At 34.1% G+C, this 20,711-nt stretch overlaps 2 protein-coding genes across 2 annotated transcripts; one reads left to right on the top strand and one right to left on the bottom strand.

The window, feature by feature from the left end:
* The first annotated feature begins 1,095 nt into the window (after positions 1-1,095).
* Positions 1,096-1,949, top strand: LOC115706145 (pleckstrin homology domain-containing protein 1). Its single transcript, XM_030633680.2, has one exon. The coding sequence runs from the start codon at positions 1,279-1,281 to the stop codon at positions 1,711-1,713; it is 435 nt and encodes a 144-aa protein (XP_030489540.1). The 5' UTR covers positions 1,096-1,278; the 3' UTR covers positions 1,714-1,949.
* A 13,122-nt stretch (positions 1,950-15,071) lies between these two features.
* LOC115705837 (anthranilate synthase alpha subunit 1, chloroplastic) lies at positions 15,072-19,913 on the bottom strand. The gene is made up of 11 exons (XM_030633282.2): positions 19,607-19,913; positions 18,944-19,128; positions 18,665-18,854; positions 18,116-18,267; positions 17,689-17,804; positions 17,351-17,597; positions 17,207-17,263; positions 16,951-17,103; positions 16,224-16,304; positions 15,962-16,048; positions 15,072-15,732 (listed from the first exon to the last, which is right to left on the bottom strand). Exons 1-11 carry the CDS (start codon positions 19,752-19,754, stop codon positions 15,409-15,411), a joined length of 1,740 nt encoding a protein of 579 aa, XP_030489142.2. The 5' UTR covers positions 19,755-19,913; the 3' UTR covers positions 15,072-15,408.
* Positions 19,914-20,711: the final 798 nt, after the last annotated feature.

Below are 20,711 nucleotides of genomic sequence, written 5' to 3'. Positions count from 1 at the left end.
ACCCAAGCCAACACTGTAAGTTAACTTTTATTTAAATTTTCTAAGGCAAAAAATGTGCCCATTTTATTTGTCTGGTTCATTCACAATTCCTTTTACAAATTAACCTGATGGTGGAGAGACAATGTTGTCCGAGCTCTAGCTGAAGCTAATTCCAAAATGGAGTCCATCATCAAGGAACGAGTAAATGATTCTCTTGACAAGGATATGTCTCATGAGAAGAAGGGGACCAAGACTGAGAGAGATCATGGAGACAAATATAAGGAGGAATATACACAACCTTTCTCTTGGATCAGTGACTTGGAGGCAGATTTGAAGCAAGCTAAGCTGAACCTCAAAGAGTCTGAACAAAAGCACACCCTTCTATCTTAAGAATATAACAAGCAAACTCGAATCATGGATGACAAAATTGTTTCTGAAGCCACTCTAAAGAGAAAAGTGAAACTTCAGATTTGCATCACAAGGCAGAGGAGGCTAAGAAGGAGGCTCTCAAAAAGGTTGATGAGACTATAGCTGAATTGGGCTCTACCAAACAAACTTTGGCTCAGGCTTGTGAGGAATCCCAGAATAAGACTTTGAAGCTGGAGGGCTGAATTCATAAAATGGCTCAAGAGAAGCAGAACCAAGATGCTAGGACATCAAAAGCATTAAAGTAGGCTTTTGTATTCTCTACACACCATCTAGAAGCTCAACAACTCCGTGATGGATTTTTTGGATATTGAAGACATAAAACAACTGATGGACCAGATTCTCCAACTAGCTGAAGTAGAAGAAGCCAAGAAGGTAGTGAGGGCAGCAAAGGTGATTGATCTTGGAACTTTCCCCCTAAAGTGTGAGAACTTGGAAGACCAACCTCTTCTAGCCGTTGAGACTCCTTCAATGACATATAAGATCAGAATTTGTGGATTAGAAGATTTCCACGAATGTCTAAATAAAGAAGAGTTATGTCACGCTATATTCTTTTCCTTTTGATCGAGTTTTCAACCTGGTAGACTTTTTGACAATTATTTTTTTTAATGAGACAATATTATGGACATCCAAAAAAATATTATGAAATATTATATATATGGATGTCCAAATCATATATTTCCACTTTCTCATTTTATTCTTCTATTTATCTTTCTCTTTTCTCTCTTCTCTTCATTTTTTTTATTTATTCTATATTATTTTATAACAATATTAATATTAATAAATATTTTTGTCCTTTTCAACGGGACCTACGATTCAAGGCTGTTCTGCTCTGTCTTTGCTCAATCATTACCCAGAAACCCATTTACTACGATGGCGAGCCTCTGGCGGGCCGCAATGGGACAATGGGAAAATCAGCCTGAAGACTACGGCGGCGTCGAGTTCTGGTCCGACCCGGAGCGGACTGGCTGGCTAACCAAGCAAGGCGAGTACATCAAGACCTGGCGACGCCGCTGGTTCGTGCTCAAGCAAGGGAAGCTCTTCTGGTTCAAGGAATCTACCATCACCCGCGCCTCCAAGCCACGTGGCATCATCCCAGTGGCCTCCTGTCTCACCGTCAAAGGAGCCGAAGACGTTCTCAACAAGCAAAACGCCTTCGAGCTCTCTACCAGGACTGACACCATGTACTTCATCGCCGATTCTGAGAAGGAGAAGGAGGACTGGATCAATTCCATCGGACGATCTATAGTTCAGCACTCGCGATCAGTCACTGATTCTGAAGTCGTTGATTACGATAACAAGAAATGAATCTCCATTTCCGTAAAAGGAAATAGTTGAAAATCTGCACCGACGAAGCAATAGGTGAGTGAGTCGAAGCTCTGATCGTTTCTGATTGTCTACGTGCGTGACTTGGATGGATTATGTGTGCATCTTTCTTTTTGTATATTTATCTACAGATCATGTTGTATCTTGATTTATGTAAGAAATTATTTTCCCTTTGTTAATTATAGTTTTCAATGTGAAAATTTTGCCTTCTTGATTTCTCTTTTGGTTGTTTGTTTGTTGTTAGGGTTTGAGTTAATACTTGTTTAAATATGATAATTAAGGCTGAATTGTGTGTATTTTGATTGTAGAGGAGAAAGAGCATAAATGTTATCAAATTGGAATAAGATTTGGGGTGAATGGAGCTTGGTTATGGCCAATGCTTTTAGAAATAGTTTTTATTGATTTTGATAGATCATATTCTTCCTCCATGGAAGATTGAAAATAATCGATTTTAGTTTAAGAGTGGAGTTTTATTGAAATTGAAGGAAGTTTGGAATATTGTTGGAGTAAATATACTCAAATCATGTTGTTTAGTATGGTTGGTTTCAATCTCTATTTATAATGGCTTAGATTCTTGGGAGTTTGTATTGTCATGAAAATCCATTGATTTCAGAATCCAAAGAGGATTAAGCAATCAAGAGTTTGGTTGCTTCAGATGGAGTTTGAGACCTAAAGCTTCTAGTTTTCCAGAGAATAAACCAAATCATATTGATGTTTTTTCAATTAAGGTTGCTCCCAAAGGAATCAATCACCCTCTTTTGTGGCTTTTCTTTGTTCAATCGGAAGACTTTCCCTTTGACTAAATCAAAGAAATCAATTATAAACTAAGAAGGCTGCAGCTTTTTTAGCCAAGAAACCTTCTATGAAGAAAGAATGTGTTGTTTCCAGAAATTGATAGAATCTTTTGTCAGTGCACTTGAAAGGGCGCTCTTGTTTTGATCAAAAGATAGAAATGATTAGGTGCATGTCCAAACACTTTCTATATTTATTTATTTGATTATTTCCTAAGGTCCTTTAGTACTAATAAAATGAATCATGACCCTATAAGAATTGGTACTAATATGAATCCAATGAAAAAGGTTAGAGGTCAAAACATTCTGTCTTCTCTTGACACAGTGCGCTCATGTTTAATCACAGAAGCTTATATGGCTCCAAATGAAAGCAAGACAGTAGTAGTATTTGCTAAAATCATGGTTGATTTTGTTCTCCTTCTTTCGTGCGGAACATCTGTTTGAGGTGATCAACGACACCTATGTGATCTGCAGGCGATTTCGACCTCAACAATTGAAAGCAGGCACCATATGTATGCAATTTCTTGAGTTTCTAAATTAGGCCTTACTTTGAAAATGACTATGAGACTATCAGTTTATGCCTTCCTCTTGTCATTTTCTCATCTCAAAGTGCTAATCACTACAAAAAGTGACACTAATAAATTTTAAATATTGGATTTCAGCTAACTAATTAGAGATTGCTATATCAGTGTACTATTGATCACCTTATGCCAAAATAACAGTACTTTTATTTTATGCAAAATATAGAAACTAACAAAGCTGTACTTGGAGGTTTGCTCAGGTTGTGTTTTTATTTATTTATTTTTTTTGTCTCTCCCTCCATAACGACTTATCTAAACAAAAATCCAGTACTCATAAAAAACACTTTTTTTTTTATATATATATATATATGCAATCAAAGTATATTTTCGTCCTAATATTTATTAGGATAAATTATTTTTTTCTCAAATTATGACTCTAGTTGAGTTTTGTTCTATTTTGAAACAAATAGTATGGTTAAGAGCAGTGCCGGCACAAGGGGTGGGCACCTTGAACCAAAAGCCCCATTTTTTTTTATTAAAATTTATAATATTAGTTTAAAAATAATGTTAATTTTGAAGAAAAGTGCATAAAATTGTTCATGTAATTTAAAAATAAAACTTCTCAATGACTACTATAACATTATAGATTTAAAATGTCAGTGAGTTCTTGTCCCAAAAAAAAAAAGTTAGTAAGTTCATTAATGTCAATACATATATTAAATTTCATTCAAAATGTGCTTATTAGACTAATAAAAGATTAAAAAAAATATGGAGTATGTTTATCACTTGTGCTAGTAGTTCAATTCTATATTTTTCTTTTGAATTTGTAGTAGTAATTTATTTATTTTGGTCAACAAGAAAAATCTTTCATTAATCAACCAATAACTTTATAACGAATCTAAACAACCAACAACATCCACAAGCACAGAAGCAGATTACATACATCTCAAATTCAGCAAAATTCTTCTCATAATCTTTCATCTTCCTATTCAATAACATATGAACTCCATAGAGTGACTCCTTTTTAATTTCTCTAACTATATAATGCACTTGAAAAACAAAATTGTTATATATATACTAGTGTTCGCCAAATATGATACACAGTTGCTGCAAAAACAGTAGCCATAAACTCTTCCATGATCTCTTTCCTAACACCCTTGAGCCAGCCATGCCAAGCAGAGTTTTTCAACAGCCAAACTGATCGGCCCAGCTAGGAACTAATCAAATGAATTACTTGTTGAGAATAAACGCAATCAAAAAACAAGTGACTGTGACTTTCTTCAAAAGCACCACAAATCTAACAAAGTCACAATCTATAAAGATGTGGCAGTTGAGTAAATTGTCTCTAGTAAGAAGATTATTATTGACAACTTGTCATAGTATAAATTGATGCCTAGGCATGCTCATTCTGTTCCACACACACTGATAATACTTCATCTTTTCTTGCTTCAACAAGGAGTTGTATAGTTTGCTTGTTTTAGACTTTCCACCGACCCTTGCACTAATGTCTTGCTGAGTAAAAATATGTCTAAAAGGCATAATTTGCGCCAATACCAGCTTGTATCAGCTTTAAGCTGGTACCCCCAGTTATCTTTTCCTTTTAAATAGGTGTGATTCACCCATTTAACCCAAAGGACCTCTTTATTAGAACTAATTTCCCAAATATACTTTGCAAGCAAAACCTGGTTCCACTAATTAGTTCCTTCTTTAAAGCCAAGATCCCCACAAACTTTGGAAAGGCAAAAATTTTCCCAAGAAATCATATGCTGTTATAAATAGTATTAATTTTCTTTCTTAATATTTGACTCTTGTATGTGTATAAATAGGAGATCACCTATTGGAATAAAACACTCAGAAAATTCTCATCTCTTCTCTATTTTCTTTCCCTAAATTATAATATTACATAATACTAATATTTCATAATACGTTATCAGCACGAGCCTCTAACCAAGGTATGACAATGTTTTTGTTATGTGACCTCGAATTGCTTCAAAGTCATGATACACTAAATATATATATATGTATATATATACTCATCTGACTGAAACACATTCGAGTTAGCCATTTTTTTTATGAATTAATATTTATACAATATATGTCTATGCTTATATATATCTATATAGATGCTTATATATTATATATGTGTGTTGATTTGTTTATCATATTAAATTGTTTAATCTTATTATCTTATTCTATATTGTACTATATTTTGTTGTATTTTTTTTTCCAAAATTTATGTATATGTCTAATAATTTACACTTTATATTGATATAGTTTTCTCCATGACAAACCTTGCAAAACTTGATTTTGTGGCACTTGATATTTCTAGAAAAAAACTATTTGTCATGGATTCTTGATGCTGAAATCCATTTAGATGCTATGGGTCTTGGAGACACCATCAAAGATCAAAATACTGAAACAAAACAAAATAAGACCAAGGCTATGATTTTCCTTCGCCGTCATCTCCATGAGGGGTTAAAATCTGAATATTTAACCGTAAAAGATCCTCTTGTGCTTTGGCAAAATTTGAAAGAAAGATATGACCATCAAAAAACTGTCATATTGCCAAAGGCTAAGAATGATTGGTTGCACCCGAGGTTGCAAGATTTTAAATCAGTAAGTGATTATAACTCTGCAATGTTTAATATCACTTCTAAATTAATGTTGTGTGGAGAAAAAGTTACTGACTATGAAATGTTAGAAAAAACATATACTACTTTTCATGCCTCTAATGTGCTCCCCGCAAGAAGAATATAGAGAGCGAAATTTTAAAAAATATTCGTAATTGATTTCATGTCTTCTAAGTAGGCCGGGCATAATAATGAACTTTTGATGAAAAATCATGAATCTCGCCCAACTGGGTCTGCTCCATTCCCTGAAGTGAATGCTACAATTGCTGACAATCATAATCATAGTCGTAGTCGTGATCATAATCGAAGTAATAGACGTGGTCGTGACCATAATCAAAGTCGCGGTCGTGGTCGCGATCGCGGTCGAAGCAATGTTTGGCATCGTAATGGTCAAAATAAAAATTCATATACTCCAATGAAAAGCACAACTACTGAGAACAAGGGAAAAGGTCCTCAAAATAATAATCATAGAAATTCTGAAAATTTATGTTCCAGATGTGGAATAAAAGGACACTGGGCACGTGCCTGTCGTACGGCAAAACACCTTGCTGATCTTTATCAAGCATTTGTGAAAGGAAAGGAGAAAATAGAAGCAAATTTTGCCTATCAAGATGATGGTTTTCTCAAAGAGCCTTTGGATATTACGCACTTAGATGTTGCAGATTTTTTTAATGAAGATCTCATTAATAACAACATGAATATCGATAATGGAGATGTGAATGTCCACAATTAGTCACTTTTCTTTGTTATGTTTTTTTTTATTATTATCATTTATTTACTTTAAGGTGTTTATTTTATTTGGCATATTTATGTAATGAACTTTTATTATTTAAGCATTTATATTTTGAACTTATTATGTTTTTTTTTGTTAATGAAGTAATGGACATTTGTCATTCTATACATGATTCTACAAATAATGGTGATGATATGTGTTTGGTGGATAGTGCAACCACTCATACAATACTCAGAAGTGATAAATATTTTTCAAATTTATCAAGAATGAAGGCAAATGTTAATACAATATCGTAATCGCAAATTTAATTGAAGGCCTTCAAGAGCCATTATATTGATGCCTAGAGGAACAAAAATTATTATAGATGATGCCTTATTATCCACCAAATCAAAAAGGAATCTGTTGAGTTTCAAAGATATACGTCGTAATGGATATCATATTAAGACAATAGATGAAAATAATTTTGAATATCTTTGCATTACATCTATTGTTTCAAGAAAAAAATGCATGATAGAAAAATTACCTCGGTTTGTCTTCGTGTTTGTACATTACACGTATAAGTACAATAGAAACTCATGTTATTGTGAACGAGAAGTTCGCAAACCGGTAAAAAATTTATTTGTTATTTGGCATGACCGGTTAGGCCATCCCGGTTCAATTATGATGCGTAGAATAATAGAGAACTCACATGGTCATCCATTGAAGAACCAAAAGATTCTTTTATCCAGTGAGTTCTCTCATGTGCTGCTTGTTCTCAAGGAAAGTTAATCATTAAGCCCTCACCGGTAAAGGTTGGAATTGAATCTCCTGGATTTCTTGAACGAATTCAGGGCGACATATGTGGGCCTATTTTCCCACCATGTGGACCATTCAGATATTTTATGGTATTGATAGATGCATCAACTAGATGGTCACATGTTTGCTTATTATCTACTCGTAATGTAGCATTTGCAAGATTGCTTGCTCAAATAATCCGATTACGAGCACAATTCCCAGACTATGCAATCAAGACAATCCGCCTTGATAATGCTGGTGAATTTACATCACAGGCTTTTAATGATTATTGTATGTCAATAGGGATAAATGTTGAACATCCTGTTGCTCATGTACATACACAAAATGGTCTAGTAATCATTTATTAAGCGCCTCCAATTAATCGCAAGACCATTACTTATGAGAACAAAACTCCCAATTATAGCTTCGTGGGACATGTTATTTTACATGATGCGCACTTGTACGCATTGGGCCAACATCATATCACAAATTCTCCCCACTACAATTGGCTTTTGGTCAGAGCCAAATATTTCCCATCTAAGAATCTTTGGTTGTACAAGATATGTTCCGATTGCTCCACCACAACGAACAAAGATGGGTCCTCAAAGGAGGGCTGAATATATGTTTGGGTATGAATCTCCATCTATCAATAAATATCTCGAACCCACAACCTGGAGATGTATTTACAAGACGTTTTGCCGATTGTCATTTTGATGAGACAAGTTTCCCAAACCTTTTGTGGGAGGGGAAAAGAAACAAACTGAAAAAGAAATTATATGGAATGCACAATCATTATCTCAATTTGATCCTCGTACAAATCAATGTGAACTTGAACTTCAAAGAATAATTCATTTGCAAAATATTGCAAATCAATTACCAAATGCATTCACTGACCCAAAGAAAATTACAAAATCACATATTCCAGCTGAAAATGCTCCAATTCGAATTGAAGTCCCGTAAGGACAATTAATTAATGATTCTAAAGCACGTTTGAAACGTGGTAGACACACTTGCTCCAAAGATAAAATTCCTCGAAAAAGAAAGGGAGCAAATAATCAAGATGGCCCTAATGAAGAGGCCGAAAATTTCGAGGAAGATGTTGACATAAACAAATCCCAAGAGATTCTGAAAATTCTGAAAATATTAGCAATAATGAAATCTCAATAAATTATGTCAATACAAGAAAAGAATGGAACCGACTCGAAGTAATTGTCGACAATATTTTTGCTTATAATGTAGCTAGAAATTATGAATGAAAACGAGGATCTCGAACCTAAATCTATCAAAGAATGTCAAAATAGAAAAGATTGGCCAAAATGGAAAGAAGCAATTCAAGCGAATTGAATTCACTTGCTAAACGCAAAGTATTTGGACCTATAGTCCAAACACCTGAAGGTGTGAAACCCGTTGGATACAAATGGGTATGTTTACGTAAAAGAAATGAGAAAAATGAAGTTGTGAGATACAAAGCAAGACTTGTAGCTCAAGGTTTTTCTCAAAGGCCGGTATTGATTATGAGGAGACATATTCTCCCGTGGTGGATGCAATAACATTAAGATATTTGGTTAGCTTGGTCCGTGAGTGAAAAACTCGATATGCGATTAATGGATGTAGTCACAACCTTATTTATATGGATCACTAGATAGTGATATTTACATGAAGATCCCCGAAGGATTTAAGATGCCCGATGCATATAATTCAAGCAATCGAGAAATGTGCTCAATTAAATTACAAAGATCATTGTATGGATTAAAACAATCGTGACGCATGTGGTACAATCGACTTAGTGAATATGTATTAAAAGAAGGATATAAAAATGATCCTATTTGCCCATGTGTTTTTATAAAAAGTTCAAGTCCCGAGTTTGTTATCATTGTTGTATATGCGTTGATGATTTGAATATTATTGGAACTCCCGAAAAACTTTCGAAGCCGTGGAATATCTAAAGAAAGAGTTCGAAATGAAAGATTTAGGAAAAACAAAATTTTGTCTTGGTCTACAAATTGAGCATTTAAAATGTGGAATTTTCATTCATCAGTCAACTTATACTGAAAAGATTTTGAGACGGTTTTATATGGATAAATCACACCCATTGAGTAGCCCAATGGTAGTTAGGTCACTTGATGTAGAAAAAGATCCTTTTCGACCTAGAGAAGAACATGAAGAGCTCCTTGGTCCAAGTACCATATCTTAGTGCAATAGGAGCATTGATGTATCTTGCTAATTTTACAAGACCTGATATAGCTTTCTCGTCAATTTATTAGCAAGATTTAGTTCGCCTCCAACATATAGACATTGAAAGGGATTAAGCACATACTCCGCTATCTCCAGTGGTACTATTGATAAAGGATTATTCTATTCTAATAATTGTGGGTCACAACTTATTGGCTACGCATGCGTGTGATATTTATCTCATCCACATAAAGCGTATCTCAAATCGGCTATTTGTTCACTTGCGTGACACCGCTATATCCTGGCGATCAACAAAGCAAACTCTGGTGGCTACTTCCTCAAATCATGCTGAGATACTTGCAATTCACGAGGCAAGTCGAGAATGTGTTTGGTTAAGATCAATGACACAACATATTCGAGGAACATGTGGATTAACATCTAATAAAGAAGTACCAACAATTCTCTATGAAGATAATGCTGCTTGCATCGCTCAACTTAAAGGAGGGTACATTAAAGGAGACAGAACTAAACATATTTCACCAAAAATCTTCTTTACACACAATCTTCAAGAAAATGGTGATATCGATGTTCAACCAATTCGATCAAGCAATAATCTTGCAGACTTATTCACGAAGTCATTACCAACATCAACTTTTGAGAAGATGGTTCACAAGATTGGAATGCGTCGATTAAAGGATCTCCACGAATGCCAAAATGAGGGGGAGTAATTTCATACTGCACTCTTTTTTCCTTGACCGAGTTTTGTCCCACTGGGTTTTCTCGGCGAGGTTTTTAATGAGGCAGTTATTATGGACATCCAAGGGGGAGTGTTATAAATAGTATTAATTATGTGGATGTCCAAATCTATTATTTATTACCATTAATGTAATCAACATTCCATTTTTCTTAGTTTCTCTTTCTCTTAGTTTCTTAATATTTGACTCTTGTATGTGTATAAATAGGAGATCACCTATTGGAATAAAACACTCAGAAAATTCTCATCTCTTCTCTATTTTCTTTCCCTAAATTATAATATTACATAATACTGATATTTCATAATATATGCAAATTACTTCTTGTTCCATTATTCCCCCAAAGGAACCAACAACAGAGTTTATTAATCTCTTTGATGCTTTGAGAAAGTAAGAAAATGTTCATCTAATAGTTTCTCAAACCCAAAAGAATAAAGTAAATGAGGGTTCAGTGCATTTAATCCAGAAATTTTTTACAATTTATTCAAGGTGCTTAGGACAAATATTAAAAGTTTTTAGAAAATGTTATGGGAATTTTAGTTGATTATTACTTCTAATAGAATATTTTAATTGTTTAATAAGTTTGATAAGCTTTTGGTCTAAATTTTAGATAATAAATTTCAATAAATCTATTCTTTGTTTTTTGTCAAATACAAAGAAAGAAATGAAGATACAGTTTACAAAAGCCTTAAATATGCAGACTACGAAAGCTATTGAAAAATATTTAGATTTACCCATGATAGGTGGGAAGAACAAAACAGAGATTTTCAAACCAATAAAGGATAAAAAATGGGCAAAACTACATGATTATCAAGCAAAGCTTTTCTCACAAGGGGGTAAGGAAGTGCTAGTAAAAGTTGTTATCCAAGCAATGCCAACCTACCAAATGTCTTGTTTTTTAAAATTCCAAAGGGCATTGGTGATGAGATTGAAAAACTAATTGCAAGATACCTGTGGGGATCAGTTGACAACAAACATAAAATTCATTGGAGAGCTTGGCATAAGATTTGTAAACCAAAGAGTGACGGAGGATTAGGCTTTCAACGTTTTAGTCAGTATAATGAAGCTCTTTTGGCAAAATAGGCATGGTGGATCTTAATGAATCCCTCATCAATACTGGCTCAAGTTTTGAAAGCACTATATTTCAAACTCACTAACATTCTAGAGGAAGATAAGGGATCATATCCTTCACCAACTTGGCAAGGTATTTTATGGGGCAGAGATTTGTTATTAAAGGGACTTAGACAGAGTATAGAAAATAGTAAAGACACAAGGACATTTAGAGACCCTTGGTTGCCAAGACCACCTTCTTTTCTTCCTAGCTCAACTCTTGCATATGAGGTGGCAAGAGTGTCAGATCTTATTGGGTCAACTGGTTGTTGGAATTATTGTGTAGTACAACAACAATTCAACCTCCTTGATGCATAATGTATTTTTTTCTATACCGTTGAGTCCATTCAATCATGAAGATTCATGGTTTTGGCATTATACCAGTAATGGTAATTATACAGTGGGAAGTGGATATAACACTGCTATGACTTTGGATAAATCATTATCCTCTTCAGCTAGTGATGTATTCTCATTATGGTGGAAGCAATTCTGGGGTTTAAAAATGCCCAGAAATTTTTTACATTTTGCGTGGAGAGGTTTCCATGAAATCCTGCCTACTCGTAATGGGTTGAACAAAAGAAATATAGTCTCTAACAATTAATGTGAGCTATGTGGTTTGGAGGTGAGTCCAATGCTCATGCAATTTTCTGGTGTCCCTTTGCACAAGAAATTTAAATACTTTTGGATTTTAATTTCCTACATGAAGTGAGAGAGGTAGTTAATCTTAAAAATGTGTTACTATATGCACCTGAGGTGGTAGAAAGGGAATTGTTTGAAAAAAAAAATTATTATTAGTGCTTGGGCCATAGGGACAGAGAGAAATAAAATGACTCATGGTCAACAATTAAGACAACCACAACAGAATGTTAATTGGATTGCCAGTTATTATGAAACTATTGTATCTGCTCGTGATGGAGCCAAGCATAGTAGCATTAGTCTTCAAAGAAATAGGAATGGTTTGGAAGTTCTACCTAGAATTTTTCAAGAAGAATAGAGCCACACAATACTTATGGTTGATGTAGCGGTATTGAATAATACAAGTTTAGTCGGCTTAGGGACTATTATTTTTTTCAGAAGATAAAAGGGTGAGGTCAACTTTATGCAAGCCTATCAAAAGTTAGATAGTACTTTAACTTTAAGGCACACATTTCTCGATTTGTATAAGCCTTTAAATTTTTAAGCTTTAAGTTTTCGATAGCATTAGGCTCGATTTACATGGTGTAGATTTAAGATTGAATAATATTAGGACTTGATTTACAAGTTCAGCTAGCATAAACACTATTATATTTTAATTGCTAAAAGGGTGAGGTCATTTTTTTGTTAACCTCTCAAAGATTAGATACTGGAGTAACTTTAAAGAAAATATTTTGATGTGTATAAGATTTTAAAATATTTTCTAGCAAGTTTGAGTAGTATTTGTTATTGTTTTATATAATGTGGATATGCGTTTTTAGAAAGTTTAGTTAGCAATTGGTTATACAGTGTTGAGCACTTTTGTATCAGGTTTTGATGTGTCATGCCTTATGCTGTTTTCTTTTCGAGGAAAATGTTTTGTGTTGAGTTTTAAGGTTTTCTTTCACTAGCCAAAGGGTTATTGGATAGTTCCTTCTTTGTTTTTTCTTTGTTTTCTTGTTTTTCTTCTTTAGTTTGGGTTGTGTTTTCCTGTTGAGGTCTGTTTGTAGTTTTTACTTATATCTTGTCATTGTGTTTTCAGGTAGTATTTGAGTTTTACAAGCCGAGATCTTGACACTTTTGGTTGGACTTAATTGGGCTTTTTCATGCGGAATCCCAATTAAAGAGATGTTTTCAAATTTGTTGTCTCTGGTCACAGCTATTAACAAAGGAAGGGTGTTCTTTAATGAGCGGGGCATACTACTTGAGGATATCATAGTTTTGTTGTCTAAACTTTCGAGAGCATTTTTGTCCTATGTGGCTCAGGATGCGAATTCTGCAGCACATGGTTTAGCAAAACATGCCCTTGAGAAACACGATGAGCTATCCTGGTTCAAGGAGGTGCCGCCGCCAATTATGGATTGTTGCTTTGTTAATCATGTGTGATTTTAATCACCGCGTCAAAAAATAATAGATATATTAAAAATTAATAAAAGTAAAATTTGATACAATATTATTATTATTTAATTTTTAGTAAATAAATCAAAAATATAATTTATTTCATATATATAATTTAAAAAATAAATAAATACTCTCTGCGAAACAAGAGTTGTTTACCAGTTAAATAATAAAATTAAGTTATTTAATATATTTTTTTTTTCAAATTTATGATTTGAGTTGCTCGGTGATTTTTATGTGGGTTGTTATGTGAATTTTAACTGTAATTTAAATTGCTCCCTTAATTGCTATGTGAATTTTTATGTAAATTTCTATAAAAATATAAACAAAACAAACTAATTTGAGGTCTAAAAATAAAAAACCCAAAAAACTCAGAGGAAATTATACTCTATACCCACTTTTTGTTTCATATTTTAATTTCTACCTTCATTTTACTACTCTTTAATTTATACCCACTTTTATAAGTTATATTCCCATTATGTGCATTAGGAAGTCTAATTTTAATAAGTTTTGTGAGGTTATATTTGGTACTTTGATTATAAGAGTGTATTTATCAATTAAAATTAGTTTAGAGTTATATTTGGTTAATGTATAATAAAAAAAAGGTAGTTTTAAACTTACCCCAAAAATTTAAACTATTCCACCAGATAAATCGAGACCACCACACTTTATCATTCTCAAGCGACAGAGTTAGCTTAGCAAGGGAAAGCATAGCCCTCCGTCAATTTCTTTCCAACAGAAGATATTGATATCCCAATCGTGAATACAGACCTTGTCACACCGCAATAGCTTTAGCCACATGAGGTTCGAGAGTTAAAACAAGTGGAGTGACACTGACACGAGTCAATAATGTAAGACCATCCCTAAGCCTATTTTGAACTCTGCAGGGTCGAGAACAATGCTACATTGACGTTGACAAGACCTTCTGGAGAGGGTCGCCATTGGATCTCATCGTCAAGGCACCCCGCTTCTGAGGAGGAGATGATGGTCACTTTTCATGAAGTCCAACGAACTAGATATCACATGGTAATCAAACGTAGGCAATCCATCAGGAGCGAATTGGTTTTTCTTTTGCCAAATCTTCCAGAACAGAGTTACAATTTTTTTTTGGAGAGCGTATCAAAAATATCGAGGAACTCATAAAAAGATATGGGAGGAAGAGAAGGAAATTAAGATTGGAAAGTCAACCTTAAAAATGGCGAGATTGGGGCAATTCTGATCCCCAATAAGGGCATGGCATATTTTTTCAACTGGAATCCCATGACTCAGCGAGGTTAACCATTGTTCGAATCCAATTAAGAGAAGCTTTCAACAGAAGGATTTGAATGCTTTCCACACACAAATTTTAATGCTTCCAATTCCAGGAAGCATTTTCCACGTTCTTCCTCAATTTTCTGGTCAACAGAAAAAGTGCATTCTCATAATATTTGTACAAGCCACTAAAACTATTCAGATTTGTTTGAACCGAGCTTGATGAAGAGTTTGAACTTGAACAACTACTAGTCTAGTTGGTGGTGATGGTGAATTTGATGGATTAAAATCATTTGAAACAGTTTATCACACACTTTTACGATGCTTCACTTTTTTATTCATGCATTATGTTGTAAAACAAATTTAGCCCAAAACAATCTTTTTACGGACAACATAGATTTCACCATCACCATAACAGCTTTGATTTAATAAGTAACCAATTGTTACTTGTTCTGTTTCTGAAACTAATCAAACTCTTCATATTCTTCACAGATCTGTTTTTCTTCACTTCATCAATCAATGTGGGGGAAAATACAGAAGAACAAAAAATAATATTTATTATTAAGACATGTAAATGTAATTTGTATCTGCTGTAATCATTTAAGATGTATTTCATATATAAAGATACATCTAACCCTACGAAGGAGCTTAGCCTGATACTGTAACTAGCAGCATTTTTTTTCTTTCTTTTTACTTTCTATTGAGGAAAAAAAAGGAAAATATTTTCATTTTATTTTTTATTTTAAACTAAGACACATGAGAACCAGCTCAGGTACTTGGTTGGTATTCTTGTTTCTTTTGTCGACACCCTTTACAACAGGAGGAACAAGGGAGCACCGTTACCTCTGACTTAGGTGGCTGAAGATCATCACATCATTTATCAACAAATGCCGATTCAGCCAAGTCGATGGCACGAGCAAGAGCAGCAGCTTTGTTCTGACACTCACGGTGCTCATCATCTGGATCACTATCAGCCACTATCCCAGCACCAGCCTGAAGGTAAGCTACCCATTCACGGCGCTTACCAGCATCCTTGTACGAGTACATGGTGTCAAAACGGGTTCCTGTCGGAAACACAATGGTACGGAGAGCCAGTGCTATGTCCATATCACCAGTGAAAGACACACCTCCGAATCCACCACTGTAGGGTCCACGCTTCGACACCTCTAATTCATCAATTAGTTCCATTGCCTTCACCTGCATTTCATTAATTACATATATGAAGATACAGGTTATAGGGTCAAAGGAGAAAAGTATACAGTAATTAAGCATAACTTAAAAACCATGAAAATCAAGAGAGGGAGTGGAAGGAGGTTGCACGGTTCTCGTTTGTTCTTTTTACTTTCACCATAATTTCAACGCAATCTAATGCTATATGCATAGTTAAAAAAATAAAATAATAGAGTAGATCATGTTAGTTAATTACCTTTGGCGCTCCACTGACAGTTCCAACAGGCAAAGCAGCACGCAGGACATCCCAGCAATTGAGAGAATCACGTAAATCACCAGTTACCTAGATATGGAACAAGTTAGACATACCATCTATTCATGAATTTCAGCACAAGAAAGAAATATGTACAATAGAACTCATATGCATTACAACTGTGGCCCACGAAATTAATAGCATATACAATAAAGCATAATGTTTCATGTCACAAAGTAACCAGACTCCGAGCAATGGTTCTCACCGTGGAGCTTATATGCATCACATGGGAATATCGTTCAATATCCATCAACTTTTCAACCTTCACTGAACCATTCTTTGAGACCTACATAAACATTTGGCATTATCAAAATTGGGAAATGAATTTTCATTTCAAAAATTCGTGCCAAAGGTAAAAATATAAAAGAAAAATTTTCTTAGCTGCTAACTAATATATCTTTGTTCTTGTAAAGCTGGGTAGAAAATTTTGTGGTCTTCAACCAGGATTCTCAAATTTTGTAGAATCATTAAAGGAAAAACAATAACTTTATTATTGTTGTTACACAGAAAAGGATGCAGGTGCAGCATAGAGCTTCACATTGTGCAAGAAAAAGGAGTGACAACGTATCCAGCAACCAAACAATTTTTTCTTAATTTAATTTTCATCCCTTTATATAAAAGACAAACAGCAAACATGACGTGAGTGCACCTTTCTTTATCTTTTATCAATCTTATGATTATTAATATCGACTAAGATAAAACTATTTCTGAACATAGAATGCTTTTTAGTTCAGTGAAATGAGATAATGCACTTTTAAAGGATTATAAAAAGTAATGATTTCACAAACAAGGATAGGGTGTGTATGACAAAAAAATAATGCACACACTTAAGAAAATAGAATCATCTGAGAAATTATGATATGCAAGAAGTTCAAGTTCATTTTGGGCTTAAATATATGTCCACATTAGAAAGATATAGCTCAAGGAACAACCTTTCCAACATCATTTCGACCCAAATCAACCAGCATGACATGTTCTGCACATTGCTTTTCATTAGCAAGTAGCTGTGTCGCCAAAATTTCATCTTCTTCAGTTGTCTTCCCTCTTTTAGCAGTTCCTGCCAGAGGTCGATTAACTACCTTTCCCTGTTCACAAGAACATTAATAGACACAAATATTTGCATTGCATTATTCCCTGCCCTGGTAAAAAAATAAAAAAGAAGCATGAACTAAACAAAACGAAGTTAACCTTCTTTACACGAGTAAGAATTTCTGGACTTGATGCCACAAGTATGCAACCTCTACCCTGGTTGAGATAACAAAAGAATTCATAAGACTAAAAAACAGACAGAAATTACCATAGTGCAAAAATGTTAAGAAAAAAGATATTAACCTGCAAGTAAGCCATATATGGACTTGGATTTACTATTCTCAATGCTCTATAAACCTCAAATGGGTCAGCAAATGTTCGTCGTTCAAAACGCTGAGACAATACAATTTGGAAAATATCCCCTGCTAGAATATGCTCCTTTGCAATCAGTACCGCTTTCTTGTACTCTTCACTTGTCATATTTGAAGTCTTCAGAGAAGGACCAAAACCACGAGTATATAAATCCACAGAACCTGCACTCAGCCTTGGACTAAAAATTGGAAAATAAGTAAATAATATTTTGAGCAAATCATCATATGATTCAATGTGTGATGAGATTAATCATCATAAATGTCACTCACGGTTCAGTAGTTTGTACTCTAGCAAGTAATGATTCCAAGCGTTTCATACCATCCTTGTAAGCCATTTCAACGGACGAGTAGCGGTCAAGCCTTACCCAGTGAATAACATATACTTTCTGAAAATGGAAGAAAAAGCCAAGCTCTTGGGAAAAAACAAAAAACTCATTGACAAACAAGTGAGCTCAAATCCTCAACAAATGATTAAATGAGACAATTCATTCCGTTATCAAGTGATACTAATATTAAGATATACTGCCTTCTATGGATTTTGATGAGCCACGTTTCACAATTATACTCACGGTCAATTAAGATCGAAACTGTCAATTGAGTACTCAATGAAGACAAAAAGACATATTCCAAAATAATTTGCACAGGATGGAAAATGCAACAAAAAGAAGCATCAAAGCTAGATTTGCATCTTTAGTACCTTCTCCACATGATCAAAGACAATCACGTCATCATAAAGGCCTACGTGAATATCAGGGAGGTTTCCATCATCCTTAGGAGCCTTTGAAAATGGGATTTTTCGCTTTTCCACATACCGAACAGTGTCATAAGAAAAATAACCTACCCAACCACCTGTCCAGTACAGTAACACTCGTCGATTAATGATAAGAAAACACTCCAAGATGTTAAAAATATTGAAAGGGAATACAATCATCTTATTCTCATCAAATAAACACAGTAATCTGTTGTGGTGAATATTGATACAGTAAGCCAATCTAGTTTAAGACCTGCAACATTTTAAAGGATCGAGTATCTCAGATTTGCAACACATTGGTATTATTCATGATCATGTATTCCTTCTCAATTAGAAGAAGAAAAAGGTGAGAAACTTACTTACCACTGGAAACTATTTCAATATCAGCTTAAGCATGGGAATAGATAATATAATTATACAATTCAAAATTCCACTAGTATGTAGTTACAAAACAATGTTAAAAAGCCTCATACTTTTGCATAGAAGTTACATTACCACAAAATGCATCTGGAAGTTCATCAATGAGTTGGGGATTCCAACCATCAGAAATTCTTGCAGGGATAACCATTGGGTCATCCACAATCTCCTCAGTCAAACGCCCTTCTTCATGATCCATTATGGTGACCTTATTTTCTTTTGCTACAATCTCCATTGTTGGCTGAGCTCCAACAACACTGAAACGTCCCTATACAAACATCAGAGCATTGAATTACATGTCAGTGACACGAAATTGAAAAGTAAATGCAAACAAACAAAAAAAGAAGCAAAACTCACAACAGCTGAGTCATGGAAACTGGGCTCCACTGATTCACATAGAAAGCTTGGAGCTTCTCTATCATCTTCCTTAACGAGACACCTGTATGCCAGTATCGGAGTAAGCTGGTCCGAGAATATGCATTGGTAAAGTGGGACCAAATTCCCTTTCTTCGCCGCTTCTTGGAATTTTCTCGAATCATCAACTGGAAAACGACATTAAAAAGTAATCAACAAATGAAATTTTAAAAAAATAAAACAATTTCAGCAAATCATAGCTCCTTAAATTTTCATTTTCCTGATTTTTAATGTATATACATGTATTGTGTAAAAATATATAACTAAACAAAAAACGACACAACAAAGCAGAAAATCCTCGAAGCCACTTTTTTTTTTTTTTTATTTCAAATATTTCAAAAACATGAAGAAGAAGAGAAAAAAAAAATCTCTAGAAAACGCTGCACATGCAAAGAAAATTATCTTCTGATAAATTCCAAATGAAAAAGCTGAAACACTCTGCCATTGGTAAAAAAAATTAACAACATGAGAAAATCAACATCAAAAGTTGTACCTTTATCTAAATTTTATCATTTTTCTCGCTAGCCAAACAATCCGCAAATATCATTATTTATTTATTTTTCTTATTGAAACAAAGTAGAGAGATAGTACTAGTCAACTACTCACCCAGTGAGAGACTCGGAAGTGAGCAGCAATTCAAGGTGAGCGAGGTTGAGGTTCTTATAGTGGTGAGTCCGCCGATGACAGGTACCGGAGAGTGGCGGCGAAATGAAGAGAAGGTGCAAAGCGATGACTTCAACGCGTGAGACTGCATTTTGGGGTGGTCGGTTACCGGAAAGTGAGAGGTATTTTGAGGTTGTGTGTTTGGGTTTGGGGTTCAATGCTTGTCCATATATAGTGCAAGAGTTTTGTAACGGTAAACAATAAAGAGTGACCAGAATTGCTTCCTCACACTTACCATTTACAAATGAAGAAACATTTTGAAACTCGTGCATGTGCTTATTTAGACGAGCATTCCTATTGGATGGTACCTTATAGACGTGTCGCCTTTAGATAGCGATACTTTCCAAAGTTATTACATTCAGGTAACGTTTAGTTAGAGATAATAAAATAGAATGGAATAAAAAAAAAAACAATTTTTATTCTATTCTTTTGTTTGGTTGCATTTTAAAGTATTAAAATATCATTCTAATAGAATGATCTTTTTACCATTTTGGTAGAATGACTACTTCATTTTAAAATAGAAGGAAACACCGTTCTAATGTGACAAGAGAAAAAAATTTAATAATTTTAATATCAATTTTTTTTATGTATTTTAAATTTTATTCTATTCCATTCATTTTTCCATTCTCATTCTCATTCTTATATTTTTATTTCTCCCAACCAAACGCCACTTAAATTATATGAGAATCGATACTTAATCGAACTAATAGCAATATTGACATGTAGGAGGGTGCTAGGCACTAGGGGTGTTCATCCGATCCAATCCGCACTTTTTTGGTCAAACAACATCCAATCCGCACTAAGTGCGGATTTCATATTTTGGATCCAATCCGATCCGCATAAGAGTTTAAATCCAATCCAATCCAATTCGCAATAGTGCGGATTGGATCGGTTATTTTGGATCGGTTATTTTTTTAATAATAAATTATTTAATATTTTATAGAAAAAAATTAAAAAAAGACTATTGTTTCTTAATCTCCAATAATAATCTATTTCCATCTCTATTTATATACAAATTAAACCAATACATATATATATATATCAATAT

The sequence above is a fragment of the Cannabis sativa genome, chromosome 1 (assembly GCF_029168945.1).
Source record: "Cannabis sativa cultivar Pink pepper isolate KNU-18-1 chromosome 1, ASM2916894v1, whole genome shotgun sequence".
NCBI classification, from domain to species: domain Eukaryota; kingdom Viridiplantae; phylum Streptophyta; class Magnoliopsida; order Rosales; family Cannabaceae; genus Cannabis; species Cannabis sativa.
The sequence above is the reverse complement of the archived record's forward strand: the minus strand, read 5'-3'. Positions and strand labels throughout refer to the sequence as shown.